This window comes from Eupeodes corollae, chromosome 3 (assembly GCF_945859685.1).
Source record: "Eupeodes corollae chromosome 3, idEupCoro1.1, whole genome shotgun sequence".
Classification (NCBI taxonomy): Eukaryota; Metazoa; Arthropoda; class Insecta; order Diptera; family Syrphidae; genus Eupeodes; species Eupeodes corollae.
Genome location: NC_079149.1, coordinates 30789897 through 30800442, shown reverse-complemented (window position 1 = coordinate 30800442; position 10546 = coordinate 30789897). Strand labels below are relative to the sequence as shown.

At 32.6% G+C, this 10546-nt stretch overlaps 1 protein-coding gene across 1 annotated transcript; it reads left to right on the top strand.

Moving 5' to 3' along the window:
* Window positions 1-201: 201 nt before the first annotated feature.
* LOC129951498 (trypsin-4-like) lies at window positions 202-1045 on the top strand. The gene has a single exon (XM_056063686.1). The coding sequence runs from the start codon at window positions 222-224 to the stop codon at window positions 969-971; it is 750 nt and encodes a 249-aa protein (XP_055919661.1). The 5' UTR covers window positions 202-221; the 3' UTR covers window positions 972-1045.
* The last annotated feature ends 9501 nt before the right edge of the window (window positions 1046-10546 follow it).

Genomic DNA, 10546 nt, shown 5'->3' with positions numbered 1-10546 from the left:
GGTATGATATTTAGATATACAATTTGAGAATTATGAAAACAAAAGTATTTACGGAAATTAGGAAACGAGTGTGTGTAAAGTATCTTCAACTTTGTGTCTTCATTCAAGATCAAGAACGTTGAGATAAGAGTTTTGAATTTCATTCAAAATCGTATAAAAGGTTCATCGTGGAATAGCATTACATCAAGTATTAAAATATTTTCTCATTACAAACACGAGTTATGGAGTTTTTCCCGGTTCTTCTAATTGTAATATTGGCATCACTTGCCACAGGAACTGATATCGATGTAATTGGACGTATAGTCGGTGGATATGTTGTGGATATAGGATCTTATCCTTATATGGTATCAGTTCGTTCAAACGATCGTCATATTTGTGGAGGATCAATCATAGCTCCAGATACAATTCTAACAGCTGCGCATTGCACTAATGGACGCCCGGTATCGCAATTTACCATTCGTTGTGGTTCGGATTCAGCTGACTTGGGTAGAGTTCATCAGGTCTATCAAATCCAACAACACTACTATTACGATCCCCAGACCACAAACTATGATGTTGCCAAATTGAAGATCATTCCTCCGATCGCATATTCTCGAAATAGTCAACCAATTCGACTTTCCACGCAACGTCCAGCTGAAAATGCCCTCCTAGTTGTTAGTGGATGGGGACGACTATGGCAAGGCATGAAGCCAACATCGGAAGCAAGGCAACATTTAAGAGCAGTTTATGTGCGAGCCATGAACCAGAATGAATGTTTTCAAAAATACAAAAGTAAAGAGGTGACTAGCACAATGCTGTGTGCTGCTTCTCCAGGTAAGGACAGTTGCCAGGGAGACTCAGGCGGACCATTAGTTGATGCAAGAACTGGCGAGCAATATGGAATTGCCTCGTGGGGAAGTGGGTGTGCCAATCCGAATTACCCTGGAGTCTATTCTTCTGTGCCGGATTTGTTGGATTTCATTAAATCATAAAATTGTTCATAAATTATATTTTTATTTATATTACACACATACAAATATAAAAATAAGAAAGCATGACATTTAAATAAAACTACACATGGTTTTTAATAAATCAAAAATAATTAAAAGGAGTTTATCAATTGAATGTATTTTGGATGCTTTGTTTCAGACTTTTCCTTTTTTTCAAAACTCCCCCACATCAGCCGTGGCAAATGTTTTCAGAACTTACTTTTCATTTACACCTGTCCTAAACATGTTTCCAAAAAATGTACATGTACATAAATAAAATTTAATTAATGGTTTTCTGTGAAAACACAAAATAGCAAAACACCAACCGGATATGAAATCTGTTGGTCCGACATTTAGTCTTGCTACTGCCATGCCACCACATTTAGAAGCGGAAAATGTCATCAAACAACAGAGGAGTAGGATTAAAACTTAAGCTTCGCGGAAATGATATTGTTATTAATGCTGCAATGGAAGTTAAATAAAAAATAATAAAATTTGTATTTCCGGGTAAAAACAGAGACGCACAATGTGCAATAACTTTTATTTATTTATAACTTTTAATTAAAAAATGTCTGAAATGAATAAAATGCAAACAAAACAATGAAACCGTTCTTATTGCCATCAATGTAGATGATGATGAGGACTATGTTAACTTTAGGGTTTTCCAATAAAATGTTTCATTTTATTATTAGAAAAAATGAGTACGCACTAAAGGGGTCATGATTCATGAACACCCTTATAATGATTTGTATGCGAAACAGAGCAAGCAATTAGGATAGGAGGGTTGGAATAGAAAGGAAATGCCGATGCACATTAGTTTTGAATGTCTTCACATAGTAATGAGTTGAAATGGGAAACATTGAGCCTTAGGTTTAATTGTTTGAGGGGAGGAATAAAACAGGCCATTTCACTTGAGCATTGTGGTGTTCAAGAAAAGCAAATGTATCGGTAAGAGACATCAGCCGAAATATGAGAATTGTACTCGAGTTTAAGACGAATAAAAGCTTTGTAAATTATAGCCACATAAGAAGGGTAAACAACTTCTTGCATCTGCGGAAAAAACCTAAACACTTATGCTTACTCCGTAAGAGATTGTTTACGATGCACATTCCTAGAACTGAAAGCTCTTCAGTCTCCTCGAAGCAAGAACCACTCAGGGAAAGTGGCATTAGTGGAAAGTTACGCTTTTGCGACAGTAGACAGCATTGTGATTTTGAAGCATTAAGTTCTACACGGTTTTTGATATCCCATTGGACAATTTACAATGATGTCAATAGTCTGCTGATAGTCCATATCCGAGGAGCACAAAGATGGAAATCTTAAAATCAATATATAAAGCTGAGGGTACTGTCATTAGCGAAACAATTAAGTGGGTTAGAAGTTTCAGACAAAAGATCATTTATAAAAGTAAGGAAGATTGAAGGAGACAACACGGAGCCCTGGGCACACCAGCTTTTTTTTCTGTGAATATCCGATTTTAACCCGTCTTCGAACTTCTTGAGTTGAACGTTCCAAAAGGTAATTTCTAACGCAACAAAGAAGTGATTTTTTATTTCGATAAGAGAGCTTTATTCCAAGCTCTAAAAAATGCCTTTGAAATATCCAGTGCAATAATCTTACTTTCTCCAAAACTATGTAAATATTTGTTCCATTGTTTGGTGAGATAAACCATGAGATCTCCAGTGGACCTATTGCTACGAACGCCGTATTGCCGGTCATTAAGAAGATTTCGTTCTTTAAGATATTAAGCTAAAAATTGATCAGCGTTTTTATGATCTCGGAAAGAAGGAACGTAAGTGCAATTGGACGATAGTAAGAGGGATAGGCAAGGCTGCACAAATGCTGTTTTCCATACATTCTGAGATCTTGGAAATACAAACTGGCCAAATGAAATCTCTTGTTTACTTCCCCGGTTGTTTATGCCCAAACAGCTACATTTTTTTACCGTTTTCACTATTACTAGCTGATAATGTTTTCGACTCTAAAAAAGGACTTAAGCTTTAGTAACAGCGACTTCGAATATTTCAACATTTTGTTTAGTGCATTTCAACATTTTTAAATTCTTTGTTGATGCGTATATCGTTCCATTTGCTCAAAGTTGACATCTATTTAAATAGCCGGCTGTCAAAAATTGGCCAGTTTATATTTTTAATTTTCTGAGAATTTTTTGTGATGATAGAGCAGGGGAATACAACTTAAACACAAATTACTTTCAAAGTAATTATACACAATTGCTAGATTTTCAAACATTGGCCGAACTGTCAAAAGTTTTAAAAAAACATCCAATTAAATGATAATTGCCAATTTCGTATGAAATACAAATTTAAGTTTGATACTGTTCATTTCATATTAATCTTAGACAATTTGTTTGGTAAGAAATCGTTTGACAAATGCTGACAATTTTGTATTTTCCAATTAAAAATTGTTTGTTGGATGGCATAAGAAATCAAAAAATTTGGTTACTCATTGGTAGACAATTTTCTTAATTATTCACGGAGAATATGAACATCTATTTTAGAAGTGAAAACAACAGGTCGTATCAAACATTAAAAAAATATTAAATACTCTTATAAAAACAGTATCGACTTAAAGAATTTCTAGGAGATCTAGACCGTTGTCATTCGCTCCCTTTGCAGGATCTTCTTTCGCATTTTTCCAATGAGAAACAAAATTAAAGGTTGTTCGGAAGTTTGACCATTTAGCTTTGCATTCGTTGACGGTTATCTTAATGGCTTCACCAACGTCTTGCCAAACCGTCTTCTTAGGATATATATACTCCGCACAACTTGCATCCCATAGGTGTGTGACTTCCTATTTCTTTCCATTTTGGTTTTTATTTTTTTTTCAAAATCCGCAGTGGGCCATAAACAAATTATTTCAAAGTATAATAAATTGGGTGTTTAGACGAGATCAAACAATTACAAGAAGTCAGCCAATTTGTTGACAAAATATTGAAAGAAATGTATGTTTGATACAAAATTGGCAAACGTTTGGCTTTAGTTATTAATCAAATAAGCTTAGAGAATGCTTGAGAAATCGAATCATACAAATTTTGTCTCAGATTTCTGAAAGCAAAAGTGAGAAATTCGTATGACAGCTCTGGAATTTTTTTGAATGATAGCAGTTTATTTAAGTGATACAATAAATTTAATAAAAAGATCTCATCAACAAAAGATTACATTCTTACAAGAGCCAGAATTAAAAACTGGTGTAATTAAGTGTAATTAAGGGACATCAACATTTTTAAATAAAAATCATACAACTTATTTCAACGTTTGTACTTTTTTTCAAAAACAAATAACTACAAATGTTAGTATATTTTAAATCAACTCTATGATTTCTGACTATTTCAAATGACGTTCAAAAAATTTCCTTAAATACCTCGAATTAAGGGTAGTTAAATTTTAAAGGCTGATGTTGAATGTAAACCACACCTAAACGTCAAGTTTTTTTCTGTACTTAATTTGACATTTCCCAAAAATGACAGACAAATTCAATTTAAACCATGAGCAATGCGTTAAGGTAATTCAGGCTTATTATTATTATGAAAACAGGCGTTCAAATCAATGCCATATCGTGCGTTTCATGATTTGTTCGGTTAACTGTCCAAATGTGAAAACACCAATGCTTGCTCGTAGAGCTTGTAAATATTGCTGCTGTTCGCGATTGTGTGGCTAAAAGCCGTCCATTTCAACTCGTCGTGCCCAACAATTGCACCTTTCAAGCTCGTCGATGATGAACATTATGCATAAAGATTTGCATTTACATGCTTACAAGATTCAATGGACTCAATAACTAAAGCCTTTTGACCATTTCAAGCGTCGTCAATAGTCAGAATACTGAATGATCAGTTTAAAAGGAAAAATCACTTCAGTGAATTAGCCAATAAGCATAATTACCGCATTTTGGAGAATGATAGTCCAAGAGTGATTGGCCATATCATCGGGCCTTATTTTGTGCAAAATGATGCCGGCCAGGCAGTTACTGTGATAATCATGTGATTTGACACCGTTGAACTTCTTTCTTTATGGCTGAAACACAAATACGCTTCAACTTCGGCTTCGTCTGCGTTACATTGGGCCTGCTTCGAGGTTGCTTTGAGTGACACTTCCAATATCACATTCCTAAAATGGCACTTCTGTCATTAGCAGCTGTTATTTTTTCTCAAAATAAAAAAAATATTGGTTTTGAAACCGAAAGAAATAAATGTATCGTAGTAGTAAGTAGCTTACACAGCCTATAATAGCTAATGTATATCCCTCCAAAAGCAAATATAATTAGTTTGTTGACTTTTTTACAGCTGTTGACAAAGCAATTGTTCAGCAAAGTTTAACAAGAGCTTCTGTTTCCTATGGCTGAACTCGTAAACGTCAGGCGAAGCCGAAGCTGAAGCGTGTTTGTGTTTTAGCCATTAGGGTTTTTGAGCGAAAAGTTGTACGTTGATAATCCACCAACAATTCAAGAGCTAAATGATAAGATAATTCGGCACATAAACTGCATAAAACCCCAATTAGTTCTCAGGGTCATCGAAAATTTGGATCATTTGTGCACAATCCTAGTCTTCTGAAAACATTATCTAAATTTAAAACTAAACAATTGAATTATACAAACTCTCAAAAAAAATTTAATTTTTTAATAAATTTGGCAAGAAATTCTGTCGAGAATAATAACAATACGGATTTAGCAAATTGTTAAAAGTTAAAGTAGACATTCCATGGTTTCAAGTTTACCAAAACATTAAGAGGAAGTAAGATGTTAAATCATCGTTTAAGTTTTGAAATAATATTTTACTATAAACTATTGAAATTTGTCTTTAAATTCTTTTAAGAGAAATCAATTGATATTTATTACGTCAAAAGAAGACAGCTTTAAAACCGCTTTAACTGTGGTAACCTCAATAATAATAGTTATATTAATTTTAGTTCCATTTTTTCAGAATAAATGCATATTTCGTTGCTTTATTTTAAATATATTTTCTCCTTTTAAGAAGGATATATCTTTCATATCTCAAATATTGGAAAACCACATTTAAAAGCCCAGTAATGATCCCATAAAACCCTCTTTAAAAAGAACCACGAATGAACACTTCTTTTTAAGTATATTTAAAGTGTCCATGATACATACATAATAATAATCTTTCTGCTCTATCAACTTTATTAACATTTTTTTATTAGGGTAATATTCTTTTAACTTTCTATTATAATCATAGCGAGACAAGTCATTAAGTTTAGAATAAAAGATAGATACTGTAAATGGACGTTTAAAAATTATGATAGCAAGGAGGGTTCACTTTAGTTTCATTTGCAAACAAAGGACCTTCAAAAATAGGCAGACATCTATTATATATACAAGATGTATCTAATGTTTTCTTGTTGGATATACAGTGCTGTTCGAAAAATATTGGTCAAACATTTTATTACCCTTTTCAATATAAGTTCGTGGAATGTATGAAAGTTGATGTTATTATCAATAAGAGCTGCATTTGGTTAAAATGTTTTAGATCAGTTCAGAATATAAAGCGAATATTTTGTGTCTGTCACATCTCAATTTAACAACACGTGAATTATGAGTATCAGATGATATTTTTTCACCCATTGTGAATACTAATCAATATACGATTGTGAATAGGTTTTGTTTGGTGTTTGGTGTTTGACGCTTGTCATTTGTGTAGAGTTGTTATGTTTTGGTCTATAAATAATTTCGGCGGAATAATATAATTTGTTTTTATTAAATAAATTTCTCTTTTTTCTTAATAATATTTTGTTTATTTAGGAGCAGAATAGTTAGCAACAGAAAACGAATAAAAAGGCTTGTGGAACTAATGTAGGGAAATCCTGAGGTTGCATAAGGCATTTGTACTAAGCCAGTCCTAACCAAAAAATAGGAAGATATCGCTCTGGAACTGAATAGCTTGGGGCCTCCAGAACGCAACCCAGCTAAGTGGCAAAGAGTGAGTTATTCATAACCTTTTAAGTATGATATGATCTAAAATGTAAAATTAAAAAAAATCGCAAAGTAAAATTGAACTCAATGCGACCGGGGGAGGGTCCAATAAATTCCGGCTCCCGGAAATTACGCCAGAAGAAATTACGCCAAAATTTTTTTTTTGGAAAAAACGCCAGAAAATGTTTTCTGCTTCAAATTGGAAAAAGAAGCAGATTTTTTTGTGGAAAATAAGCCAGAAACATTGGAAATTGTGCCAGACAGAAATGGAAAAAAAAACAGAAACCAAAATGGAAATTAGGCCAGAAAACCAATTGATATATTCTGGCCTAATTTTCTAATATTAATTTGGAAAAAAGGCCAAAAAATGTTTTGCATTTTAAAAGTCCCTACTTGGTCAATATTGTAGACATTTTATCACAAGAGGAAAAAACAGGCCCTGACATGCACCCACGGGGAAGGGGGTCGGTTGCGGGCGCGACGCGGCCATTACGTTACGGACGCGGCACAGCGCGGCTAGCTGGCACGGGTGCGGCCATGGAGTTGCGGACGCGGTGCGGGCCGGCGCGGTTACGGCGCGCGTGGCTGCCATGCAAAAAATTACTAAAGTTTTCAATAATTTTTTTTATTTGTAACAATTTATTTAAAAAAATAGAAAAGAGCAAAATATTTTTACTGAATGTATTTTTACTTGCAAAGTGTGTGCTACGATTTCCCGGGAGCATGGACATTTGTAATTTCCGTTTGAATCTGCAACTGCTTGAGCTTGCAACTTTAAGTTGCACTCCAAGCAAATTTTCATATGTCTGCACCGCAACAACACAACGTTGCATGTTTTTTTTTTATAACGTCAAGTGTCAATGATGAATTCGCGAAAGCAACTAAACAATAATTCTTACAATAGATGATAGAGACAAAGAATGTGTACTAAAACTGTTTATTTATTACAACAATTTATACAAAATACAGCTTTTTTCCATTTACAGAAATGGAATGGAAAACGCCAGAAAATTTTTAGAAAAAAATGCCTGAAATTCCGAAATTTTGCGAGAAAAATTTGGGATTTTTTCCTTGGAAAAAAAGCAAGAATTTTGTATGAAGAATTATCTGACGTTTTTTCCAAAAAAAATTCTGGCGTAATTTCCGGGAGCCCAATTTGCATCGATTGACTGACACCGAAGAAGCAGTTAGTAAGTGGCCTTATGCGTTTTCCTGCCTGTGTTGATCCACCAGGAGTTGAATTTGGGTTGAAATCATCAAGTTTTCTCATTGAAGAAGATGAAGGAGTCGAAAAAGTTTATGCAATGGACAAAGAAGGTCAAAGAAGTGATTGCAGCGTCAACAAAGCCAAATCGGGAAAATAACACAACATTTAAGAACACAAACGAAAAAGAAAGAATGTCCCTGTTGGAAAAGCAAACGTCGGCGCAGGAAAAATTTGATGACAAAATGAGTAATTTAATGAGCAATATCGACACAAACTTACAAAGCATAAAATCATCCATTCATAACACTGAATAAATATTATAAATGAAAAAAAAAAATGATTATACCTTTTTTAAACATTTTGAGTTACTCTGTCTTTATTTTGTATTTAACTACCACTTTCATAAATCTCTGAGCGCTCAGTTGATGGCACATGCCTATTTATCAAAGAAGAATTTGTGGCTGATGGAAAACTTGATGGATATCATAATTTTTGACAGCCGTAATACCAAGTTTATCAATAAAGCTATTCACAATAGATCTTTTAATTCACTATTTATCAAAAATATTGATAATTTATCGCCATAATACCGATTCATTAATTTTGTTGATAATTATCAACTATTATTAAATATCGTGTTGATATTTGTTAACCATAATAGGGCTGTTAGAGCACCCAAGCCGGCACTGAAGCCGGATTTTCCAAAAAGAGTCAAAGAAAAACGATTGCTCTGGGCTCAGAAGAACTCAAATTGGACTCAAGACATGTATAACAATGCCATCTTTTCGGACGAAAAGCACCATGATGGAGATGGAAGGGTCCTTGCGCGAAGAGAACCGAAAAAAAGACTTATCTCTAATTGTATTTTGAGAATGCCCCCAAAGCCGAAGGTGTCATGATGCTTCTCTAGAGATGACATATGTAGGTAGAATGTTTTTTAGAATCCAAAGTCAATGCCTAAGATTAGCTTTTACCATGACTGACTAATATTAAACTTTAAAAAAATTTAAAACTTTTACGATTAAAAATAATATTTTAATTTTTTTTAATTTCTTAGGTTAAAAGTAACGAAGAAAGTAATATCGATGTACTAAGTTGGCCAGAAAGGTACTAATTAGATAAAAAATGTTTCTGAGAAAAAAAAAACAAAAAACTGTACCGATAAAGTATTTTTCTTTAATCCTTAAAAATTAGGCAGGTACCTAAAAACTCAGATTTTTGGTATAATCACTTTTCGCTCCTGTGACTATTTTAGAAAAACTTCAAACTTCTTATTGTATCATAAAAAGATTTGATCCGCGTTATAAAACAAAACCTCATTAAAAAATATGTTGTTATTTCAACACATTTGACAAAAAATAATAAAAAAAGTTTGATCAACATTTCTCGAACGGCACTGTATACTTAAGTTTCTGAAACTTTAGCTGAAAACGCAACATGTCTTTTCATAGTTTCCAGTAAAAGCACTCACCCAGAATTTAAAGTAATTTTTAATTTATGGAAATACATACATATGTATGTATGTGTGTTTTTCTACGAACCTTGAACTTGAAAAAAAAGTGAACTCTAATAAATTTGTATTCCTGTTTAATTTATATCACGTTTAAAATATTATAATAGAGTCCTTTGAGACAGAAGTTTTGTATGTGTTATTTTAACTCTGATGGATGAATATAATTTATACACATAAATTATATATGCACATATTTTTATATCACTAAAATATATAATTTAAAATAAAGATTTATAGTTACAAATGTGTACATGTTATGTATACTTAAACTATGTCCAAACACATTTAAACCACAATAATTATTGGTGGCCCAGTTTATTGACTTAACTACAGATGATATTATAAAAGCTTATATCATTTACTTACATTATCGACTTTCAGTGGTTTTGTGGTTTAAACTAATTTTCGAGGTTGTTAATTTTTATTTGTGTTTGCATTTCTATTTATGCTGCCATTTAATATATTTTTATTTGCGAATTAAAATGAATGGTTTTTTTTTACAAAGTCCATTCATCAATAAAGAGTTGTAATTTATATTTTTAATTAATTAGAAATTTGAGTGTTTTATTTTGTATCATTGAATCAAAAAACTGATTTGAAATGGTTTTTGATGTTTTGGCAGTTAAAGGATGTGCTGTTATCATTATCATGAGTCATAATTCATAAATAAGTAATTGGTGAACAAAAAAAAGTAATTTAATTTAATATTTTAATTTAAATGAAGTTATTAGAGATGTTTTAATTTTTAGAGATTTATTTTTTAAAATTTTTCTATTTATTATTTTAATTGAAGGCAAAGGCAAATTTCATGCTAAACTGGAAATTCGGTTCTAACGTCGGCGGCTTACGTAGATTTTATGTATAATTTTGTTAGTGCATAATGAAGTTCCAAATTAATGTCTTAAAACGTGCTTC

Coding starts and splice junctions, on each gene's coding strand:
- LOC129951498 (XM_056063686.1), top strand. CDS start 222: ATGGAGTTTTTCCCGGTTCTTCTAATTGTAATATTGGCATCACTTGCC.